Here is a 25,570-nt window from a genome sequence, read left to right as displayed (position 1 = left end):
GGCAAGTTACTTCCTCTCCGTTCCTCAGTTTCCCCATCTATAAAATGGGGACAATGATGCCAACCTCCTTTCTAAAACACTTTGAGATCTGCTGATTAAAAGTGCTATATAAAAGAGTTTGATATTATTACTTTTTTCCCCCTGTCAGGTAAGGCTCATCATGAATAACACTCTGAGTCATAAATGTATTAATTTTATTACAGTGGAAATATTCCACATTTTGTCATCATAAAATACATGAGAAAAAACTGGTGAATGGCACCTCATTTCCCCGAGTTCAGAGAAAATGGACTAGATCACATAAAACCAGTAGAAAAGACTTGATATCAAATATAGTCACCGAAGGATTCATTCTTACCCAGTGAGCAGGCCACTGAGCAATCTCACATCCCATTAACAATAACCTCAACTATACCTAATTCCCTTCATTCATACATCACACACAAAAAATCTCTTTCTAAATGGCCTTCTACTTCCATCAGAGCAGACAATACTGTATTGGTTACAGTTATAAATGAACTACAGTTTTAGTACAAATCTAAGTCCTAGGTATGATATTCAGTCCTACCTGACTTGTTTTAAAGTAACCACAACTTGAATTACAGTAGTCCTCAGAATACACTGAAAGCCAAATGAGTGTTTGCTAAATGGGTTATTAAAAAGGGGTCACACATTGTGATGTGTCCTAATAAATTAGCTAAAATAATACATATATATAGGCTAAAAATAGTTCTAAAATAGAGAGTCAGTGGTTGAGTCACAAGTGCCAGGCAAGATAGGTTTAGTGCATGATTGGGTTCAATTTAAGCCCCACGTTGTGAAGATTTTCCTGTGACATCTTGCAACCTGACATAGTGCTAATAAGTCAGTATTTCTATGAGAAACAATAGAGACATCATTCACTGCATTGCAACAGCTAGTAATGTTGGAGTCATTTATGATTATTCTTATTTCTTATTACTTTGAGGTATTGAAAAAGATCTAGAGATGTATTTTTTAAAAGTCTTGAAGACACACACTTCATTTTAGTCACCATTTGCTATTGCAACTATAATGTGATTAGCAGCCTGTATATGTTGTAAAATATTTTCCATCTCTTCAGCAACTTTCATCACAAAACGATCCCAACAATATTGATAAACATGTAGGGATGTCCACATCTATTATTGAATGCATCCAGCTCTGGGGTAGAACATGATATGTGTCTGACAGAACACAGCAACACTTCATAATAGTATAGGGCAAATGAAAAAGCTAGGAGAATTCTAGTTAGGTTGAACGTTTACTTGAATTGAAATTCGGCCAGGGTTAATATATTTCTATTTCACTTTTTGGTTTAAATTAGGTAGTTTTCAAAAGTACAAGTCCTACACCTTCCCTGAAGTTCTCCTGCAAGTTTTTTTGTGTGTGATTTTATATGAACATTTTTCTGTTTATTAAAATCTTTTCTTCACTGCCCTCAACTGCTGTGTAGAAGATCAACACAGACAAAAAGGGTGAAACTGACTATACACACAGTATTGTTACATGCATAAAGCATACAAACTGAAAAATATACCATTTTTTCTAATTTCTTTCTGTTACAGTCACCTTAGGTATCACTTGTAACCGTAGGAGATTACACATTGTCAGATAGAAGTGTGATTTTTAAGTTGCTGGTGCCCCTTGAAAAAGCAACAAAGCTTGAAAGGAGCTGGAATGGGATTTCCCACTTTAAGGCAAGGCCTAGAGGACGGTTCCCTCTCACTGTAGTTACCATTTAATCAACACACAGGTATTCAACCACCATTATTGTGAAGGGAAAATGTCCCTTGGTGAGCAACCTCTTTGGTTGTCATCCATATTGTGCATTTCACAGTGACTAATTGATGCTCATGTCATATTGCCCTAGTTAATCAAAACCAACCAGCTAGTGACTCCCACTCCCCAAAAAGATACATGAACATGGGCTATGTAAGTACTAGTGATTATATTACACTGTTCCAGCAGGTTTGTAAATCCATGTGTCTGTCTATCTAGAAAACTTCACAGTTGAATATAAATAGAAACATTATCTCCCCCTTCTGTACTCCCTCTCCACGTGGGCCGCACAGCAGCAGCACAATATGTCCAGAAAAGTGGTCACATGACAAGTTCAAACACCCTCCCCCCAAATCTTTTACAGTGTCACTGCGCTCACAGACCTCCGATGGCTTCCAGGGGTAAGTTCTTCGGCGTTATCACTTGTCAGATGGCTAGCGAACGGCCCAGGAGATGCTATCCTAGTGGGCTCAAGTAGATCTCGCCCAGGGCAGGGTCTTGCTAAGGAGTTGGCAGCAGTAGTTTCTTCCCCTGCCCACCTCCTGGTGGAAGAATTACCTTCTCCATTTAGTATCCAGTCCCTTAGGTGATTCATTTCAGGAGTGGAGAGTCCCTGGGTATCATTATTTCCATAGGGTGTAACTGCTGCTTGGCCCAGAAACTGTGACACATGTAAATTGCTGTTGGTTCGGTCAACCTCATCGCTGGGTGATGCCATAGGTGTGCTTGGGGCGGCTTGTTTTCCTGACCTCCACCTCTGGATTTCCAGCTCTCGTTGCTCTTTAGGGAGCTTATCCAGCTGCTGAGCTTTCAGAATCGGAGATGCTCTGAAGGTTCCTCGCACGGCCAACATAAGATACCTGGTGAAAGGTGAAGAAGAGTACTGCATTAATAACGGGCTTCATCAGTAATTTACCACAACATGAAAAAAAAATCTAATTCTGTTCTTTCAGCTTCCACTGTTCTGCAGGTTTCTGGCAGAGAGGTGTAATGTTTCTAATGGAGGCACTTAAATACACACAGTCCTCCTATTGTATGGAGTCATTTACACTTATGATGCTATATAAATTACGATAATACAGGTTGTGCAGTCACTGCATAGGGCAAGGAAGGTCAGACACAGCTCTGGTTTCACTGAGAGAAGCACTATCAGTCAGGACCCTGGGGTTATAGTCTCCCGTATTCAGAAAGGGGGTGGGCAGAAAGGATCTTAGTTTAACATCTCATCTGAGGCTTGGAAGTAAAAACAATCCCAGCTTGTGGGTGGCTCAGGAACCAGCAAAACAGCTGGCCTCCCTAGAGAGATGGTGCCTGTCTCTACACTACCAGGCCATATTTGAAAACCAAAGCCTCACCGTAAGGACAGTTTCTGAGAAGGACTTGGAGCATGATTTGGCCTTTGTCCACATGGCTGGCCAATATGTATCCTAAACAGGGCCGGCTCCAGGCACCAGCCGAGCAAGCTGGTGCTTGGGGCGGCAGATTGTTCGAGGTGGCATTCCGCCCAATCCTAGGGCGACACGGCCGCTTTTTTTTGTTTTGTTTGTTCCGCTCCGGCCGCCCTGTAGGGGGCGGCAGCGCAGAGGACGGGAGCGCCCTGCAGCAAGCCCGGCAGGGCAGCCCACGTCCTTCCCTCCCAGCCGACCGGAGTGGCGCGGAGCCTCCCGGCAGGCGGCGCAGCAGTCAGGGTCGCGTGGCAGTGCCCCGCTGAAGCCCTGGCTGCCCCCCTTCTCTCTCTCTCTCTCCCCCCCTGCTCCCTCCCCCACCCCCCCGCTAGCCGGGGCACGTCTGCAGCGCAGGGAGTCCCCCTGCACCCTGGCTCCGGCCGTGCTGCAGGTTTTTTTTTTTTTTTTGCTTTGCTTTGCCGTTCTGGCCGCCCCGGGTTTTTTTTTTTTTTGCTTAGGGCGGCCAAAAGACCAGAGCCGGCCCTCATCCTAAACCAATTAAGAGGGAGTGCTGTTTGAAACTGTGTTAAGAAAGGACCCAGTTCCCCTCTCTCCCATGCAGGAAGGGATCTTAACTCTGAAGTTCCCCTCACACTCAGATCAGGTGGTGTGTGGAGGCAGAAGTGGGACAGGGAGATAGGGAAAGGTGAAGGGCATGGGGATTTTCACCCTCCCAGTACAATGAACAGGGGACTCTGTCCCACAGAGAATTTGTGGACTGTTGGAAAATTGCAGAGGCTAGGGTTAGTCAGGCAGAGACTCCTTGCTTTTATACTGCCTCCACTGCACCCACTCTTCTTCCAGCTCCCTGGCAGTGCCTGAAAGTTGAGCAAAGTTGCATGAAACTGGGAGCTCACAAGCAGCAAGATTCATATTCTATACTTAACAGGAAAGCATAGTTAAATTTTTTTGGTCATGTGCATGGGTAGAACTACCACGGAGAGCTACTACAAAAACCCTGCACACAAGCAAGGGCAAATGGGTATGTCCTTCACTGAACACTGAATGTCTTAGCAACTCCAACCTATAGAATCAATAAATACAAGAAGTTGTGGCCACGAGGAGGACTTGAGGCTCTAGGATTTTAATCCTATCTCCTAGAGATAGTCAGGGTCTCAAAGTTGTAAACTCCAGGTGGGAAACAGGGGAACTAAGGATCAATCAGCATGCCAAGAGGAAGAACGTCACAGAAAACTTAATTTGAGTGTGAGGCTGTACATCACAGGAAGGAGTGTTTTCTATATAACGGAGTTCTGGGGGGGGGGTGGAGGACTTCAAGCTGGATTTTGTGTGAACAGAGACTCCTAAAGACAATATTCTGGGGTGCCTGCAAGAGGGAACAGCAGTGCTCCACCCCTGAAGTTATCAAGACACAAATCCTTAAGCTCAGTATCCTGCTGAGGCAGCAATGATCTCAACCTTGCTGAATCCCCAAGATAGAGACATGAATTCTGAACTATGTGTTTGATCTAGCTCTTCGTAGCAAGCTCAGGGTCAAGAATGACAACAGTGAATATGGGCTGATAGGAATCCAACCATCATACAGGAACAAAACAGACAGTAAAAGATGCTGTACCCCAAAGATGTGGGCCTGCATCGAAATATGAGGCACTTCATCTTTACCTTATATAGCACAGCATATAAACAGAAGTAAATCTAAAAACACATGGAAAAATAGTACTCATTGGACAGGTATTATTTAAGGAAAAAAAGTTATCTAGTCTTAAATGGTCACCTTTCTGATAATTTCGGCCCATATTTTATAATGTGTTTGAAAAGTGGTCCTACAGAATACAACATTAAAGGAACTGTTTTTGTAACTAGTATTTACAGGTCATGACAACCACAAAAGTGAAACTGACTAGAAACAAAAAGTGAAACAAACTAGTCTTATTTCATTGTCCAAGTTGAACGTAGTGCAAAAAATAAATTAGCAGCATAATTTGGGAATAGGAGATTTGTTTTTATAAACTATTTCAGTTCTAATAACCTAGGGTGTTAACAATAACACACATAAGGAAATGAAAGTATATATTTTTAGCCTGTCACCTGTTAAAACAATTGCATTGTCACTGAATATTTTCCAATACATCCATTATTTGGCATATAGTTGTGACTCTGCGAGCCCCTCCATACCTGCTGGCAGAGGGCATACTATACTGTAACTCACAATACGTCTGACACACTCAGTGCCCTCAACACATCATTGCCATGATATTCATTTAACAGGTGTCTTGTAATAAGTCATTTGAAAACTACCACCATGCTTGTCATTAATATCACCGTGAAATGTATGTAACAATGTTGTATGTGAAATTATGCATGCCCTCTGATATTGTTTTGTAGTCTGTAAACAGACATAGGAGGCAAAACCGTTTCCCCCCTGTTTTTTCCTTGTCTGACCAGCTTAATCACAGGCAGAGGACAATGGAGGTACATTTACATATAAGGTAAACAAAGCCATCAAGCCAACAAGCAGGGGAAAAGACCACTTAATGATCACAACCACAGATGAAGTCTGTACCCTTCAGGAAGCCTTTCTGGCTCTTGAAACAGAGACAATGGACTTTGGGGTAATATATGTGGGGGCAAAGAGATATTTGAGTCATTCGTCTCCTGGGAGAACAAAGAAGCCAATTCACTGTATCTACAAAAGATGGGTCCTCCTACTAAACTAGTTGGAGAACGCTGATAACTTAGTGTGAGTAAGAAACCAGGGTGAGACCATTGTGCTGTGAGCATGCTGCTGGTTTCAGGGCTCTGAGCCAAAGGTGCACAGCACAGAGGCAATCAGGGTTCCAAGGCAGGTGGCGAGAGAAGCCCTTTTTGGTCTGAGTGAACCCCAAAAGCATCACAATAGTAAATTAAGATTTTGGCTGTACGGAGATGTTTATATATACAGAAGTTATTATTAATTATCCGCAGTAATGCATTGCCAAATTTTAAGATGGTAATTATTTAAAAATGTAGTATAATATAGTGACATGATAGAAGTAGATATTTTTCAAGATTTTATTGCATTTGGGGACAATTCAAAACTTAAACCTACCCTTTACCGAACAGTGGTACACTGAATATTGCTGTACCCATAATATTGAACACTTGTATAGCAGCTTTTCACTTGTAAAATCACAAAGCACTTCACAGAAGCATGACCATGTCCATTTTATAGATGAGCAAAAGGAGGCACAAGTGACTTGCCAATGGCTGAACTGAGAATAGAAGCCAGGTCTCCACGTTGGACCAAACGTGACTCTGAGACATCTAAGGAAAATACTGTTTTTATCTATACAAGGCATCATTATCATCATCATTATTATTATTTTACCCTAATGCCCTCAAATCCCAACGTTGGGAAGGAAAAAAAATCAAATGTTCAAACCTTGGTAAAAGTGCTATGACTGGTGTAATGAAGCACACTAAATAAAAGCTAGGATCTGACAGCTGATCCTCCATAAGCCAGTAGGGGCTTGTGGGTTCATTACAAACAACGCAGACAGCATTGTAGATAGTTGAGAAGGTGAAGTAAAGCAGAACACTTCCAATCATTGTGATCCAATGGAAGCATGTCTAGGAACAGAAGCAGAGAACACATTAATGGCACCAAACACTGATGCTAGATCCCATTGACTTTAGTTGTAGTACAGGGGAACATATAAGGATATTGGAAGGAACATACCTGTACAGATCGTGTTATTGAGAACTATTACATAATGCAATACATATATATTACAGAATAAAACATGCCCTCCTCCACATAACTCATTGAAAGGACAATAACTTGCAAGTAATAAAGACTATCTCTAAGAGCATGGCATAAAGTCTCCTATTCTTATGCCTAACTGCAAGAATTCTGCATTGTTCTGTCCCAAAGACATTGTATGAATAATCAAAGGTATTCCAGGGAGGCAATTAATCTAGGCAAATCATCCATTTTTGTTGGCCCATTGATGATACCTCGCTGCATATAAGGAAACGTATTTCCTTTGTGTGATCCAGAGTTAAAAAATGACTCAAAGACAATTCCATGGCTTTCTGTAGGCCCTATCTACACTATCTTATAATCATATTTAAACACACAAAAAGTAAAATTGTCATCTGTACACATCACATTTACAGACATACCCAAGTTTTCATTTCTAGAGCTTGGTGCAAGAGAATTGTGAAGAGAGAGATGGTATTGATGGGGGTTCCAAATGTAAAGACATCAATGTCAGAGTCCTTGTACATCTAGAAAATAGACAAAAATCAGATATGCATTCTGACTAGTCAAGGTTTAAGAAAACACTGGTGTTTTGGGTTTTTTTTTTGTTTTACTTCTTTAAAGAAGTAGTGTTTAAATCCTCTACGTACTTACCAAATAAGGGACAAAGAAGCAGATGAGACTCTGGTAGAAGGCATCCAACACGGCAATACTAAAAGTTGACAGCTTGTAGGTCTGTAGGAAGTGAGGGATAACCATTATCACACTGTTTCTGCTAGTTTGTACTGCATCCATTAACTCATCTTTAAGAGCCTGATCCTGCAGTTCTTATTCAGGCAAAACTCCCATAAGGGCTGTATGTTTGGGCCAAATGTTATTCTTTAAAACTCCTTTCCATGGAACAGTAAGTTTAGGGAAATGTAATGTGATTGCACATGTTGACATATAGACCTTTATCATGACTTTTAATGCAAGAGCTGCAGTAACCGATAGGGTCACTATGGGAGTGGCAGGTTGATGAGGCCTTCAGAATGCCAGAGCACCAATGACTATGCCCTTTGAAAACATGAAGAAATACATTCCACCGAGACCAGGCCAACAGCGGGTGTTGGAAGAGGGTGGGACCTCTTCAGAGAGTCTGTTGGCAGCATGACTACCTTCCACATTTTGTATTCCAAGAGCTGGACTGTCAGAACATCAAAGTGAAACTAGTCTGAGTCATGTGCGCTCAGCACCACTGAAAATCATACCCCAAACTAAAAATGTGACTGCTGCATAAAACGGAGGAGCCCTGACTCCTTGTGTATTCCACTGTTCTGGGACCTGAAAAGGGCAGGTCAAAATCTGCCCTCAAAAAAGGTTTTGATTAGAACAGATTAGAAAAGAACAGTTGAGCCCAAGCTAGGCTAAGCATTTTAAAATGACAGAGAAAAAAAATGTGTGCATTTGTAATAAATAAATAAAAGATCAGCCTGGTTCTCTGAACTTGACAGGGAGGTTTGAGAAAAAGCTTAATATAATCGCTTATACATATTCCCTGATTTTTATCAATTTCTGAGTATTCAAAGGAAAAAATGAAAGCATCCGGGCCTGGAAAAGCAGGGACACCAAACTCTTATAGTGACAAAAGAAGTACTTTGTATATTAAAAGGACTATTTCTAAACATAACAGCAGGAGCGCATACACGCAGTCTGCCAGCCTTTTGTTGATCTAAAGTCTTAAGTTTACGTGTCACTTTCTGCTGCCATCTTCACTTTAAAAGCTTTTCCTTTAGAACTCCTGCTTAGGTTACAAATACTCAGACCCCATCAGAATTTAAATCAGGGACCATGCTGTTTTTACACTCAGCTGTTACCTTTCAACTCCACTCATTTATTTCTTCCTACATCTCCCAATAATGAAAAACAAAAGTCTTAATTCTTCCACTTCATCTTTCTTTAGGTCAGAGACATTAGACCTTTCTGATGTTAAGAGAGTCTTCAGGGTTTCAATGTATAGGGTTTGATTCTCCAAAGCTGCTCTCCACTGACTTCAATGGACTTACGTTGTTTGCAGTGTTGTTATAGCTATGTTGGCCCCAGGATGTTGAAGACATGGGATGGGTGAAGTAAAATCTTTTATTCAGGGCCGGCTCCAGGCACCAGCTTACCAAGCTCCTGCTTGGAGCGAAGGACCTTCCACCGAATTGCCGCCGCAGATCGCGATCGCGGCTTTTTTTTGTTTGTTTGTTTGGCTGTTTGCGGCGGCCAAATTCCTAGAGCCGGCCCTGCTTTTATTGGACCAACTTCTGTCGAAGAACAGCTTTGTGGAAGCTCCAAAGCTTGTCTCTTTCATTAGCAGACATTGATCCAATAAAAGGTATTACCTCACCCACCTTATGTCTTCAGTGGACTTACACAGGAGTGAAACTGGAGTGACTCAGTGGCCAATCAGGCCCAGGAGATTTGTGACCGCACCAATCCTCCGGTTTACACCTTCCAACTCAGCCACATCATTTGCACCAGCACCCAGCCCAGCTTCCACCACCACCTCCACTTTAAGTCCACTCACAGGTACCTGTCATGACCCTAGTTACACAATCCTTTGGGTGGCTGTAAGCAGAAGAGAAAGAATAGGTGGATAGTGGATATCAGGGAGGCGGGGAGCACGAAAAGAGTTGAGAACCACTGCTTTATCAAACAAAACAGCAGATCTCATACAGTTACACCAGCAGCCAAGACCCACCTCTGAATTTTGCCCACTCTTGTATAGTTCAGGCAAACTTAGGAGTGTTTCTGCAGATACATCTTTATCCAGGATTCCAAAAAGGATGGGGGGCATCGAGGTGAAAAAGAGGTTGAAGAAGATCATCTGCCAGTAATCTATCATAGTGGTCCCTGAGAAGCCACAGAAGAACTGGTACCAGAAGAGCAGGCTGACGTAGCTCTGTGAGAGAAGTGAACAAAAACCACCAAACGATGCATTATGAGTAGACACAGTCCCAACATTTCGACCTTGCAAGAAAAATTGCTTTTGGTAAGTATAAATTTCATTTTACTTTGGGCTCCTGAAGCCACAAAGTCACAGTTCTCCTGTGGCCTCTTCTTTGGACCTTCACCAATTGTGATGGTCTATTTGGGGCTGGTGTGAGTTCCTCATTTTGCAGTGCATAGTTAATCCCAGCCAATAGGTCCACCAATGGGGTTTAAATAGCATGGAGAGCTCTGAGATATCCTTCCACACCACATATCAATTCCACCTTTAGCTACTTGATATTCCACACCACACATCCATTTCACTAAGAGAGATCTTAAACTGATAGCTTTGCATTCCTTTACTTAATCAATGCAATGTACCTTTAAGGAATATTTTGGTTTTAAATCAATGCATCACAGTGTATTTCCTTTAAGAAAATACAGCAGAGCAATTCAATTATTCAGTTCTGAACACCAAGTTTTAAATCCTTTTAAAAAATTGGTTGTGACTGTGGAATCAAAAGGTCTCTCCCCACTCCCAAATGGTAGCGGGGAGATAATGAACAACAGCATTCCAGTTGAGAAAACTATTTCATGTCGCAAATAAATATCATTTAAGCTTTGAAAGCATGCCCAGACCAAAAAAGTTTTCCATTACAAATTTTAATATTGATAAGACATGATCCTTATTTAAAATGATGACTTTAAAAAAAATTTTAAATGTGAACACTTTGAATTCTAAGTAAATAGTCTTTCATGCTCAGAATGTATTTCAAGTCAAATAGACTTGTTTGCACAGGCTTGCTGAAAGTGTATTACTCTCAAGTTTATCCACTTTACATTATTCTTCAATGCACAGCTTATTTGCATATACATTAAACTTTTAATAAAAATGTTAGATATGACCGCACCAGTGCTTGCAAGCAATTCCTATAAAATTAATAACAAAAATTCACAAGTTTCACACGCAATTCTTGCCTCATGTAAAGTCATCTTCCATCTTCTAGCACTAATCTACCATTCCTTATGCAAATAGGTAGCAAATTTTATTTTGAGGCTCATGAGTGTTACTGGAAAAGTTTCTGAACTAATAAAAGTCACTAAACTGAGGTATTTCCTCTTCTGGGACAGTACTATCAACTTGTACAGTGAAAGATCTAGATGTTACTTTTTCTGAAGGCTTTAGGTCAGTAGAGTAGTAAGAGTGAACTTGTGAGTAACCATGAACTGTCCAAGTGAAGAAAAAGGAATTTCAATTCAACGAACATTAAAGAAACATGGCCTACAAGAGCTGGTACTTTAAACCAGCTTGACTGAAGTAAACCAAGGCATCCAGGATCCTTTGCATCTTACCACATTTTTGTAGAAGAAGTAAATCACCATCTTTGCCAAGCGAGAGTAGCACCAATGTCCATGGACCAGAAGCAGCTTCTTGAGATGTTTAAATCGAGATATTGCAAAGTCACTGGCCATCACAGCCTTAAATAAAAAAGTATTGAGATTATTTATTAAAAATTCTATTTCTCTACCCAACGTGATCTGATTCAAGAATGAACAATGAGGCAACCACCCACTATTGTGTTGACACTTTGAGGCTGGTTAACTAAATATGAAACTGCACCCTTCTGCCTTTCCAGAATGCACCATAAAAATGTATTAATGAGCCCAGAATGATGAGGGAGGGGGAACATCTGGAAAGAAATTAGGGCGAAAAGCAGCCTTGTACCAGAATCTTGGGGAAATTCTACAGAAGAGGTGATCCAGAAAGCTATTCCACTGATGGATATTCATCTGGTGATTTTTCAAGCTTAGGATAAACAGTTAGTCCCACAATGATGGAAAGGATAATGTCAGGATAGCAATAATGCCAACTTGTATCTTAATTTCAAGTTGTTACTCAGAATAAAGGTCCTTCTATAAGCCCTTGAAGCTACTCAGATCTCCTTCATAAAAACAGAAAGGGGGATAAATTGAAGGGATACCTGCATGCCTTCTTGGCCAGAAATTCCAATCCCAACATCAGCTGCTTGAATCATACTCACATCATTTGCACCGTCACCTTGAAGAGAAAAAAGAACCGATTTCCAGAAATATGAAAATAAAGGATAAAATAATGCCAAGGTTTGGTTTTGTTCAGTGTTATATGCCTGTATCTGAGAGCAACATCTCAAAGTATTGCTGATAGACAAGTATCTTTACAATAACAAATTTAGGGTTGCTGGTGCCTTTCCTTGTGGTCAGGTGGATTAGGATTAGGTCAAGCAGTCAAGAAACTTGGGTATGATACGTCCTTGCTGTGAGCCTTTGGGTCACAAACTCTTGGGATGAAATTCTGGTTCCATTGAAATCAATGGCAAAACTCCCTCTATAATACTTGCAAGCATAAAGTATTAAGCAGAGTCAGTGACTGAGGTAGCAATACATGAACTCATGTATTTTAACGATCACATTTGTTCAAATTTCCCAAAGTACTTGCTATTTTTTATGGACTTTCTACAAAAATAAATTTACTTCATGAGGTTCAGCTTATTTACTCCAACTATCACCAAAACCAACAAGCCAAACAAAATAGCCTTAGAGAACAATTTGTTCCCCCTTCCTCCTATGGCAAAAAAGCAATTTTTTCCATCTTATCATAACTCAAAAATGGCCTAAAACATTCAGATTCAGGCAGGTACCATGCATGGAAAAATTCAGCCCAAAAATGCACGTTTTCAAAAGTTCTGAGTAAAAGAAACAGGAGTTATAATAGTTTTACGACGACTTCCTTCTCACATACTCTCTATTTCACCTGATACCAAATATAAAGCATATTAGCAATCACTGTTATGTTTTTTCTTGGTGGAACCCAAATGATCAAAAGCATGCTTTTGTAGTAATTCATTTTGTAGATTTCTTTGACTTAAATCACACAAGATAATGCAAATTATACAGTATAACAAGCCACTTTAAAACCACAATTCTACTCATCATAATTTTGGTGACATTTTCAAGATCTTTGACTACAAAGAATATCCCTGTGGCAAGAATATTCAGGTTTGTATGTAAACATGTAGTCTGTGAGCAAGGTAAACTAGTGAAGTGGCATAAACAAAATGGAAGTGTGGCAATATATATCTTGCTTTTACATTTTCCTTTAAAAGAATGATGCAAATCTAGAAATGTAAAAAATTATTAGACCCTTCCCTTCCTGTTAATATTTTGTTTGGTCCCTGCAGGCTTTGGTTATGTTGTAAGTTTTTAAGTCAATTCTGCAAGGATTTTAGTAGAATCGCACACACTGAAAACAAGAAACTTGCCGATTTCACATCAACTAGTTTACTTGCAGGTTAACAGCAAGCGTGTCAGTATCTAATGCTGCTCTGGGGATATGCCCTGTTTTGAAAAATTGAGAAAAATCCAAGAGTAAAAGGGAAATGTTAACACAACAAGCAGAGTAACTATTATTATGATTGGTTTTCCTGAACTGAAGAGTTTTGGAAGGAGGCGGGGAGGAAGAGTTGCTGATATTCAAAGTTGCTGGGTGCCCTCATCTGATCTTTGACTTTAATGGGAGATGAGGTTGTTCAATGGTAGCAGGCTCTTCAAGAGGAAATTTCACCTGCAAGCGTATGGCTATTGCTAAGGAGAGAATATTTAGCACCATCTTTTTCCCATGTGCTCGTAACTCATGATGAATATAAAAAGCATAAAACCAAAATAATCTAGAATTGCAAGAGACTAAGAAAGTTAAGTACCTATTGACAGTGTCATGACTTTTAATTGTCTCCGCACTAGTTTGACCACCATGCTCTTCTGCAAAGGAGTGGCACGGCAGCACAAAACTGAGCGACAGTACTTGGTCAGCTCCAGAAACTTCTCTTCCAGCTTTCCTTGGAAAATGACGTTCAATGTTTTCCCATCAACTACCAGCCCAATGTCAGGACTGGGGGCCACAGAGGCTGGTAAAGATGATGACAGGCTAATGCCAAAAAATTTCCATTTTGTTCTTTCAACATTAGAATTCTTCCTTACTTCTTCCAATGTTAAATCCAAGAGGGATTCACAGGTTTCCTGGAGGGAGATGAGATCATTATATAATGCTTATATGCATCTCCCATTACACCATATCACCCATTGGTATGTCTAACCAGGCCAAGTGCATTAGAGGATGTCACAGAAGCATTAGGAACAATTAACAAAGGACAGCAATAGTTTACCACACTGGAGATGACATCAGTGATGTTCTCAGCTTCTCCACCCGTAAAAAATATGTTGAAAACACTGACCATTTTAACAGCTATTTGCTTCCAATATGACCTTTCATTTTAAAAGAAAGTCTAGCTTTACAAAGAGAGCCTATATTTGTGTATGCAATGCTAAGAATTTGGGGAAAGCAACATGGAATAATTGTTTTTAATAATAAATTGCATTGTTGTAGCCTTTTCCATGCAAGGATCTTAACATTCATTCCTAACAATAATGTTAGTAATAACAACAAACATCCCTGTGAGGGACAGTGAAGTCATGATTCAGATTTCTCTTTCAGACACGCACACATGGAATCTGACAACTCCCATGTGAGGGATGGTGAAGGCATGATTCATATCTCTCTCTCTCTCTCTCTCTCTCTCTCTCACACACGCACACACACACACACACACACACACACACATATACACACACACACACACCCTGACATAAAAATTAAGGTCCAGATTTTTAAAAGTAGCCACTGGTTTTGAAAATTAAATAATGTGTTGTGACACATCAAGTGCACGGCATAGCTAGGAACTTAATCCAGGTTCCAACAGCACCTGCTTTAGTCACAGAACGATACTTCCCTCATTAGTGCATTTCCCCGTTTTGGACCGAATTCTTCTTTCGGAGGCACACAGTCCCTAGAGTGGCTTAAGCAGGAGCAGGATACAAACATATCCAAGGATGGATAACTTGTTCCAAATTGCCTTCCTTTCCCTAAGATTTCATAAGGGCACAGTGACAGTGTGACATACGGTGTCACCCAAAGTTCATCTTGCTGTTAGTGCTAAAAGTCTTTTTCTGTGGCATGGCATAGAATACCTGAAGAGCTAATCACTCCCCTTTTTTGCCTTCTGTCAGCCTTACTGAGTGATGATTCAGCTCTAAAATGTTATTTTCATGTTATGTTGCATAAGGTGCACCCGTAGGATGCTGTAAGATTTAAATTACACGTAAGTGGGAGGTTCTGAAATCAAATGTACCTCTGACACCTAAGAGGAAGCTGCATCACTAAAATATTCTAAAAATGTTCCTGAGGAACAGAGCCTTTCTATGTGTAAACCAGGAAATATATACTGAAAATTTAATGTATTTTTTAATTAACCCTAAAGAAATTGGCTAATTGCCCAGTGCTGGTCACTAGGAATACATCTAATTTCTAGGGTTTTGGTGAGTCTTTGGGGTAACTGTACCTAGGAGAAGAAACGTCTGAGACCAGTGGGAAAAATGACGGGTTGGGACCCCTTCTTGCAGTGTGTCCATCTGGTTTCATTCCCCACTATTCCTGTCAGGGAACCATAGCCCTTACTGACAGCTGCCTACCCCTGCAGCTGGGCCTCACCTCTTCCTCAGCTCAGGAGGAAGTTGAGTGATGCAGAACAGTGACTGAGGGTACAGATGTCCTGGCATGGAGCCAAGAAAGGTTTGATGTTGTAGCCCAAGCTGGGCAGCAAATAGAGTAGGTAAGAAGAGTAACGTTCCCTGCCCACTTGAAGGGTGGCAATATCAGTGAATATGGTGGACTAGAGATTTGGGGGAAGTTTTCCACCTGTACAGAAATGGGTCATGTGATTTTGGGCTCAGGAGTGGGGTGGAAAACAGTGCATCCCAAGGTGCCTAAAATGGGCATATCTATCTTTAGCACCCTTGTGCACACCACTGAGTATGTGTGTTTTTATCTTTAAGGAAATGTGACATCACAAAGACAGTAAAGGAATTTCCATTTTAACAACCAGAACTTTACTATAGCATATGTGTGCCACTGCTCTCTGCTGGATGGGATCAGAATGCTCAGCTGTGTGTCATGAGTCATATACTGGCAACAGTTAAAGGAGATTTTCCTTTACTTTATCTGGTTGGGGATTGTGCTTCTGGAACAAGAGGATCTGAGTCATATCCCAACTACTGCCATGTAATTCTTGGTAGTCACTGTGACAACTATGAAGTCCAAGGTGATCATAGATTTGTTATATTTACAATTTCACCAGTAATTTTTTTAACATTAAAAAGTTATTTTCAGACTGCTAAATATAATTAAAGCAGGGTGCAAGTTTTATCACTCTCAGTATAGAGCTCGCAGAATCACTGGTGCTTTTCAGTATTAAACTGAATGCCAGAAGGCCCCCATACACCCATTTGAAATCAAAAACTTCAACTTTATATACAAATGAAAGTTTGCATGCACTAAGTGTATATCCCATCAGGTCAACCAGGGCGCTGCACTTAGTAAAATATATGCCTCTTTTCTTTAAAGCAGACATGTGTATCAAATCAAATTTACACATTGAAGCAGAGAACATATTCCATGCCAGATTCTGTATCAGCTTTGAATGCTTTCTATTTCCAAAAAGAATATATTTTAAAAAAAGACATTTGTACAGAATTCTGTTCCTGTCTAGGGAGCTGCTAGCCACAGACAAAAGAAGCTACAAAGTAGGCCATCTAACTGCTCTATAAAAGTGTCCATCACAATAAAATATTCAACACTTATTCATTGCTTTTCACATTCAAAGCACTTTACAAACCATTTAGTTAATCCGCACAACAGCTGCATGGAAGTATGTGTGAAACTAACTTGGCTGTCACTTGGGCAGATAAATCACATGATCCTGCCATATGCCATCTGAGCTGTAGCACAAGCATCACTCTTGATCCCAAGCAAAGCCTAGAGATGACTTGTTCTAGCCCACCTATGAGCTGGTCCACAATTCTGGTCAGGAGGAGGGGTAATGTTCAGGCTCTCTTTTGGTTGGGTTTGGCCTCCCACCACCACAGAGTATGGGAGATGGGTAGATCTCTTCCATGGAGTTTAAGTATCAACTCACCATCTATGCAGATTAGAGATGAATTGGCAGGAACACACAAGCCCTTGTTGCACAATTCAATATGTCTTTGTGCAGTAATTGTGCAGAGCTGGGCTAGGTCTTGGAAATGAGCAGGCCTATTGGGTGGGTCTTGGGTTTTAGTGGACAGTTAGAATGCTCAGGATGTGAGTAATGAAAAGCGAGGAGGTGGGTGGCAGCTGCCTCTCCCCCCTTTTAGGGCTGCCAGGGCAGGATGGTGTGTCATGGCATCTTATTTTGTCATCTGAAGTTACGAAAAAGTTGTGGTCATTTGGCCAAACTTGCATCTATCCTCATTGGCACCTTCCATTTGCAAGAGTTCACCTCACTCTGCTCTGGTTGTTTCAGAAGTTATAGCTCGCTCCATCGATTGCTTGCTGTGGCTTCCCTTGTGTTTTGAAAACTGTTAAAATTAAAAGCTAACATTGTCAGAGTAAGAGGTTTCCTGGTCCTGCTTGCAAATTGACGGGTTCTAGAAGGAAGCATGCAATCTGGGTCTTGTGCAGCCAAGCCAGTCTAGAGCAAGGTGGGTTCAACTGTGACCCCCTGCTTTAAGGAGCAGCCTGCTTTGTCTCTGTTTGGTTTTTGATTAGTGTGCGTTAGGGTTCTGGATTTTAAGAAATAAAGTAGTATTATCTTGCAACCTTCCAGAAAGAGTATTTTATGTTTTTATCTAACTTCTCTGTATGCTGTGAAACATAACACCTCTGAGTAGCAGTGGCTGAGAACGATAATCTAGAAAAGTTACTTTACCCACAATTTTGTGGAGTATGCCTGTGCTATTCACTGTATGAACCTCTTATTACCAGTGAATATACAGGTAATATTTGTGTAAATCAATGCTAGCCACACCACAGGGAGTATCTAGGAAATGATCTCATTATTTTTACAGGACCATGAGAACTATTATGAGAAGGTTAAATGGAATGTACACTGCTGACCCAAACAAACAGGCGGTGCTAAATGTTCCCTACTAAATAACTAATTTCTTTTGAAGCCTAACTACCCTAACTCCATTGTACTACACCTAGGGTGACCAGATGTCCCGATACTATATGGACAGTCCTGATTTTTGGGTCTTTTTCTTATATAGGCTCCTATTACCCCCCCACACCCTGTCCCGATTTTTCACATTTGCTGTCTGGTCACCCTAACTACACCTTGGTATAAGGTTTTGAAGGGAATGGAATCTACATCTGCACATTTTTCCCAAGCTGACTCATGCAGTACTTTAAAATTGTCCTCCTACAGAAATCACCTGGAGCTAAATTATCATTGCAAGTGAAAATTCATTGCAAGCAGCAAAGCCAAACATCAACACTATTATGTGATCAGGCACTTGAACTGCAAATTACCTTTTCTCAAAAGCATAATATTCAATGCCCCATTTTTCTTGGGAAAAAAAAAAAGTTTATTTTCATGTGGAAAATTCATTATATTTTAATCTCATAAAAATAATCTATAAAACCTGCTTGAATCATACAGCATGATGTGTGATCAAAAGAGTCAAAGGCCTTTTTCCAATAGGCCTTGAGGGATTATTTTTTTTTGGCTTTTCATGAAGCATTAATACAAAATGAAGCATTTCCAAACCCCAAATCATTGAAGGAAATGGAATGCACTTCCCAGCAGGCTTTTCAGCCTTCTCTGGACGTACCTTATTTTCAGTATTAATGGTAAACACAGTGTCTTTTTGGTCCAGAAGTTTACAAGAATATGCAATATTAACTGCTGTTTCCTGCTTGTCTCCAGTCAGCACCCAGACTTGTATCCCAGCCTCTCGGAGAGCTGCAATAGTATCGGGCACTCCGTCTTGCAGCCGATCTTCAATCCCTGTTGCTCCTAGTAAAAGGAGAAGATGAGAAGTGAGCCAATTTATTTCCCTTTGAAAGCTGTGGTGAGATGGTTTAAAAAAAAAGATATCAGGAATCTTTGATTCTAAATAAATAAATAAAGATCCAGCATGTATCAACAGCTAAGCCAATGCTACTGTCCAGTGGTTGATATAGACTTCAAAAGGCATAAAATTAAGCCTGCATGGAAGGGAAAATCTTTATGTAGATTCCCTATATTTTTGCATTATCTCAAGCCTCACATCAGTCCTGTAGGGAATATATGGATGAATACTGAACAGTTCTAAGTGATTAACACATACAAAAATCTGCATTTAGATTGAGATTTAAAAAAACAGCAATCAATGACTAGTGACCATTCATTTTACTTGGCACTGTAGTGACTCATTTCATTTCTTTTGAATACTCCAAAATGACAATGTACTGGCCAAGGAATATACTACATGCATTTTTTAAAAAGTATGGTATCAGTTCCCATCACAGGATGCAATTCTACACTGAATCTTGGCTGTTTAATTGAAAGACACTCTACTGGCAAGTCAGATGCTTCTTCCATCAAAGGAATGAGATAGGATGCAACAAATTTCCTCTTTGGAAATGTGAAAACTTAGGTGAAGAAGCCAATACTTATACTGAAGGTAAATCACCATATGAAAGAGTGGTTTCAGAGTAGCAGCCGTGTTAGTCTGTATCCGCAAAAATAACAGGAGTACTTGTGGCACCTTAGAGACTAACAAATTTATTAGAGCATAAGCTTTCGTGGGCTACAACCCACTTCTTCGGATGCATATATGAAAGAGTGATAAACAGTCATCTCTTATCTCTTCCACTAGAGGCCACTTTGAAGTTGCTGTAACAGTGATACCATACATTAAAGATCAGTATTACTTAAAGCAGAAAAGGATACTTCTCTGAGGAAAATTAAGTAGGAGTGCATAAGGAGGGTTTGTAGTTGGCAAAGGTGAGAGATTCTGACAGCTACACTAGCTCACCTACAGCTCTGTTTACAGTATTTACTGTTATTATCCTAATTTTTACAAATATCATTGCAGAGATTATGAAGAGCCATAATAACAACAGGCTGCAATTATATAGATCAAGATGACAAAGTGCTGAACATACGGCACATAGGTAAATAGGTTAAACCTGGGCTCCTTTGAAAAGCTAAGCCTAAAATAGCAAAACATTTGGACTCAAGATAGAGAACATTAAACTACTCTCATTTTTATGAAATCATGATGCTTCGATCCTATAGGGATGGGTCCCATAAAGTACCAAGATGGATAACTTTTTGCATGATGTACTGTAGTTTTTTCAAAGTGGAGAAAACTAACAGCAGAACACAGATAAATCATAAACCCATTGGTAAGCACGTGTGTGCGTGTATATACAGAAAGAGTGCATATGCACACAAACCTTAGGTACCAATATAAAACACTGTGCACCAACGTTAGTGCTCTGGACACAGCTTATACATATAAAAATATTTGCCCTTGGAAGCTGCATCTAGCGCTAAAGAGTTTGATATTTGTACCAAAGAATTGCAAAGGGCCACAGCAAGACCTTTTAATATAAATTCGTCTAAGTCATTGTTTCTTTGGTTACCAAGAACATCACTTGAAAGCAAGCAATGTTTCACTCAGTAACAAATCTTTATTTTTAGCTACCTAGCAAGGTGAGTTTGGTCTCCAGATGCTGTGCTGTGTCCATTAGCAGCTCATCTCTGTTGTCAATCGCTGCCTCTGCCTCACGACGAAAATTGGCCCATTTCCGAAAGTCATCTTCACTCAAAACCTGTGCAACAGGGATACAGGTATGCCACATATTCAGAGTTAGGTACAGCAGTTGCTCAAACTGTGTGTAGTCTGTGGCCCACCGTAGTGCAACACAACCCTTTCCTGGTGGTTCACAGAATGAAACAGAACCAGGAATCAAGCAGTGGGGAAGAATTGGGGAATTGTGAGAGGAAAGGTGTCCATGAGAGGAGCACTGTCTCAGCGAAGTAGTATGGATGCATAATGGAAAGTTTGCATGGGCAGAGTATTGTTGAGGTAGAATACCGAGTAATAGATTTTTTAGAGAATCCTCGGCTACAATTATGTTTTAAAAATAACTTCTTTCTTTGCATTTGAGTCTTATCCTGTAAATCACAATCTTGCATCTATTACTTCAGTCTATTGGTATAAAATATTTTAATGCAACAGTTTCAGCATTATGTCTTCCCCACTGAATCTAAGAGCTCATCTTGTTCTAAACTGGGGAAATAGGGCAGCAATATTTTGGATCCCAGAGTGGTAATTACTACCCCAGAGTCCATTTGCAACATATCACATGACCTTTAACCTTGCCCAACTGAAAGCTGCATGGACAAGTAGCGATGAGGACAAACAGACCTGCCTTCTCAATTTGCATAAAATGGTATAGACAGCAGCTGTCTTCTCTTTAAGAGAGGCATGGCCTGGAAAGACAACTGGTCCCAGTGCTGCTCAGCAAGGACCAAGATAGAGCATTGCATGCTGGGACATGTTGTTTCTGAAGGCTGGACTCCAGACCTCCATGGGCTGGATTTTACCCATAGGCTGAACTTTCATCACCTCTGCATTAAAACCATCAGGATAAAGCACAACTGCTCCAAATTGAGTACAAGATGCTTGAAAGCTGAATGCCAAATAAAATTTAAAAGAACAGCTAATAAATTGTGATTCTGTTTGATCTTGCCTGGACTCACTAACTAGGAATAGATAGGGTAGTCACAGGAGACAGATATTGCTGACCAGTGACCCATCTAGATAAAAGATCTTGTCTCTGAGAGTGACCAAATACTTCAGAAAAAAGTGTAAGATCAATTTGTCCATAGGAAAAGTTCCCTTCTAATCCTAGGCAGTTAGGATTTGGCTTGTGGCTTTATGCATAAGGGTTTATAATTCTCACATTTCACAAGTCATAAATCTGTTCACATGTACAGGACATCGTTAACAAATAGCATTAGTCTGATTACTCCTTACCTTCTTAGCTATGCACAGGGTTCGCAGGCCATATCGTGCATACCAGTCCAGGTGTTTCTGTGTTTTAACATGTATTCTTCTCAGCTTCCTCCCCATATTAATGTCAGCTTTGAAAAATAAGCAGTCAGCTACTTATTTCTAGTACAGAGCATTCCATACCCAACAGCCAAAATAATAATAATAATAAACAGGCAACACAGGAGCTGGTGTACTAACAGAACAGCAGTCCCTTGCAAAGCCCATAAATATTAATTTGTGTTCCATAACCCCACAAGCATATGCTCAAGGATAGCATTTCTTGGTCTTCTTTATGTTACTGCTCCATTGCTGCCAAGTTAAAATACACTGGTCGGGGTTGTATGACAATATTATTGCGGAGTACACCATCCAGTTAGTTTAGGCTGCCTGTGAATCCAAATTAGCCTTTTCCATATTTCAAGCCCTCTTCAGGTTAAACAAATACCTCTATTTTGATCTGCAGCAATAATACTATACTAAGGGACTTATTATTCCTGTATAATCCTAAAGCTTGGATATAATATTGTATGCAGGAAGAAGTACTGTAAACTTCCCGTACTTATTAACAGACAACATAACGATAATAGTTCACTAGCTGGTGCACTAATTACCTTTGGCAGGGTCTTCCAGTAAATCCATTATGACAGAGTCAGCTCCCTTGGTGTAGACAATTATCTCATTGGTAAAGGGGTGCCTCACCACCACAGACATCCTTTTCCTGACTGAGTCAAAACCCAAGGTGCAAAGTATGTCAAAGGTCAGGAGGGTACCTTGTGGCAACCTCACAGTTACCTGCTCAGGGGTCCTGGACATTAAAGTGAAACTGTAAGCGCAGGCGGCATGGACAAGGGCTGCCTCATCTGGGCTCTCAGCCTCGTAACAAAATTCTGGCTGCAAATGGCCTTGACTAACAGACCCAAACACCTCATCCAGGGAGGCGCCCCCCATCTCTGTGCTGCCTTTCCTGGGCATTGCATCTGCTCTAGCATCACCATCGTAGTCACCATCTGTTGAGTTGGCGCAAGTGTGGGTGGAAATGTCATCTTTGTTACAGGAGTCTGTGGCAGCTGGATTCTCTTTACTGTTCTTTGCATTAACATTTGCTCCTAGGTCTGAACTGGACTGAGTCAATGAGAAAGATTGACCAAGGTTTGCTAATTTTAGCCGTTGGAGCAGCTGGTGAATCCTCTCCAAGGAGATCCCTGATGGTTTCATCAGTGGTGGCGCTGTAACCTTGAGACATGAGAAGACATTGGGAACATTACACCTGAAATTAAACAAGGTGAGCCACAAGAACATTTGCAAATTCCCAGGGCTGTGCTGTGCATCAAAGTAATGATTTTTAAAAAAAATATGCGGCTGTCCTTTTTCTAACTAATTATGTCAAGGGATTTTCAGGACAACAGTTAAGTTGGCTTCTAGATTCAATGGTGATCTATGGCAGAGACAGAGTGGTGCCCTAAAAACCTCACCAACTACCTGAGATAATTAAGCAAAGTTTTTCAGTGAGAACCTTGTAGCATTCAAAATATTTCCTAAAGTAGAAGGGAATGCTGCAGACACTGAGGTAGCCATATTGATTTATCTTACTTAAGACTGGCACCGTGGTAGACAGGGAGATTTGTAGGTAGGGATAGAGAGGAGTTATTTAATTTAAGAGCCAGTGCGGACACAAGACCAAAGAGATATAACTAGCCATCAACAAATTTAGGCTTGAAATAAGGCAAAGGTTTCTAACAATCAGAGGAGTGAAGTTCTGGAACAGCCTTCCAAGGGGAGCAGTGCAGGCACAAAAGCTAACTGGCTTCAAGACTGAGCTTGATATGTTTATGGAGGGGATGGTATGATGAGACTGCCTACAATGGCATGTAGCTGATCTGCGACTGCTAGCAGCAAATATATCCAATGGCTGGTGATGGGGCACTAGATGGGGAGGGCTCTGAGTTACTACAGAGAATTCTTTCCCAGGTGTCTGGCTGGAGGTCTGACCACATGCTGAGGGTCTACCTCAGGGGTCAGCAACCTCTGGCACACAGCCCATCAGGGTAATCCGCCCGCGCCACTTCCCACAGCTGCCATTGGCTGGGAACGGCAAACCATGGCCACTGGGAGCTGTGGGGGGCTGTGCCGGCGGATGATCAACGTAAACAAAATGTCCTGTGGCCCACCAGTGGATTACCCTGATGGGCCGCATGCCGAAGGTTGCTGACCCCTGGTCTAACTGATGACCATATTTGGGTTGGGAAGGAATTTTCACCTGCCTCTGCAGCGTGGGGCACAGATCACTTTCAGGTTTAAACTAGTGTAAATGGTGGATTTTCTGTAACTTGAAGTCTTTAAACCATGATTTTTGGACTCCAGTAACTCAGCCAGGGGTTAGGAGTCTATTACAGGCGTGGGTGAGATTCTGTGGCTTGCAATGTGCAGGAGGTCAGACTAGATGTTCATTATGGGCCCTTAATGGTTGAATAGCAGTCATTGGAGTTATTGCAGACAGAAGATAGAAAACCATATGGCAATTCCAAAACAGTGCTTTTTTACTACTGCAGATAGCTTTCAATTTTAGTATACAGATTTTAAGCAAATCAATTCTCCTCATGTATTTAAAGTGAGATTACCCTTTGCCTTGGCTCCGTTGCTGTGGAGACCACAACAGTATTACAGATAGCCAGTGCAAGAAAAAAATCAGTAACGGACGTGGTGGAGCAGGTGTCCTTTGCAGATGGAAATGATGCCAAAGACTCTATCTGGAGTGCAGCATCTCTCACTTTCATCAACAGCCTGTTATCAGGGGTCACATCCTTTTCCTGGAAGAGAAGTTATTCAGTAAGGACCACATTTGGGATTGTGTACGACATGCACCTTAGGTTTTCTAGAGCCTTCAAGGAAATGCTTGTACAGTATTATATACTCTAATGTACCCAGCATATAGAAAAAAAGATAGAATTCCCACTGTTGCATAAATAGATGGTCAAGGTCACACATAATCACTAATGAAATCTTCAGGGATCTTCCTGAAGAAGAAAAGATTCTCCATCTCGGAGACTATGCAATGAGGTGCTCAGATATGATGATGATGGAGGGTAGAATAAGAACCTACATAGAACAAAATAGAAAAGTGGTCACTTCGCTGGGCTTGCAAAAAGTGCAAGTCAGGCCAGAATCTGAACCTAGATCATTAAAATTCATGTTATACAATCTGCACTATGGCCCTAAACCCATACCCAGACCTAAATGGGCAGATCCTTGAAACCGCTGATCACTGAGTTAAATGGAATGCTTAACAGGGACAAGTGACCACCCAATGAATTCAGGGCCTATGTTTAATTTTTGCTCTTCACTCTGTATGGCCAATTTCACATCTTGTTCTCATACCATAATGTCATTTCCAAAAAAAAAAAAGAAAGAAATCAATCACACCCCTCAAAGTGTTTTCACTCAAATTTTTTAAAGAGATCATTAATTCCTGTGACATGGTATTGTAATCCCTAGGCCCCACTTGATTTTTAATACATTTGAATTTAGTTCAGGCCATATTTAATAAGATCTTCCAGTTTTAAAAAACGAGCCTCTGTAGGAGCCAAGGCTTTTAGATTTCTTCTTTAAACTACTGCCAAAACAATTTAGCTTCCTTCTCAGTTCATCTCTGCCACTGCCCTCTCCTCCTTCAATCTGGCACAATTATTATGAAGTTCCCTAGTATGCAACA

At 40.8% G+C, this 25,570-nt stretch overlaps 1 protein-coding gene across 1 annotated transcript in view; it reads right to left on the bottom strand.

The window, feature by feature from the left end:
* Positions 1-2,158: 2,158 nt before the first annotated feature.
* ATP10B (ATPase phospholipid transporting 10B (putative)) overlaps positions 2,159-25,570 on the bottom strand; it is a 77,892-nt gene continuing 54,480 nt past the window's right edge. Inside the window, exons 10-22 of the mRNA XM_065409985.1 lie at positions 24,480-24,668; positions 22,473-23,094; positions 21,844-21,950; positions 20,506-20,632; positions 18,643-18,827; positions 13,641-13,956; positions 11,886-11,962; positions 11,257-11,382; positions 9,674-9,874; positions 7,603-7,683; positions 7,371-7,475; positions 6,628-6,815; positions 2,159-2,660 (exon numbers count right to left, since the gene is read on the bottom strand). Of these exons, the coding sequence (XP_065266057.1) occupies positions 2,159-2,660; positions 6,628-6,815; positions 7,371-7,475; positions 7,603-7,683; positions 9,674-9,874; positions 11,257-11,382; positions 11,886-11,962; positions 13,641-13,956; positions 18,643-18,827; positions 20,506-20,632; positions 21,844-21,950; positions 22,473-23,094; positions 24,480-24,668 (2,826 nt within the window). The remainder of the gene's footprint in view (positions 2,661-6,627; positions 6,816-7,370; positions 7,476-7,602; positions 7,684-9,673; positions 9,875-11,256; positions 11,383-11,885; positions 11,963-13,640; positions 13,957-18,642; positions 18,828-20,505; positions 20,633-21,843; positions 21,951-22,472; positions 23,095-24,479; positions 24,669-25,570) is intronic.

The sequence above is a fragment of the Emys orbicularis genome, chromosome 8 (assembly GCF_028017835.1).
Source record: "Emys orbicularis isolate rEmyOrb1 chromosome 8, rEmyOrb1.hap1, whole genome shotgun sequence".
In the NCBI taxonomy this organism is placed as follows: Eukaryota; Metazoa; Chordata; order Testudines; family Emydidae; genus Emys; species Emys orbicularis.
This window is presented reverse-complemented; position numbering and strand designations above follow the sequence as displayed.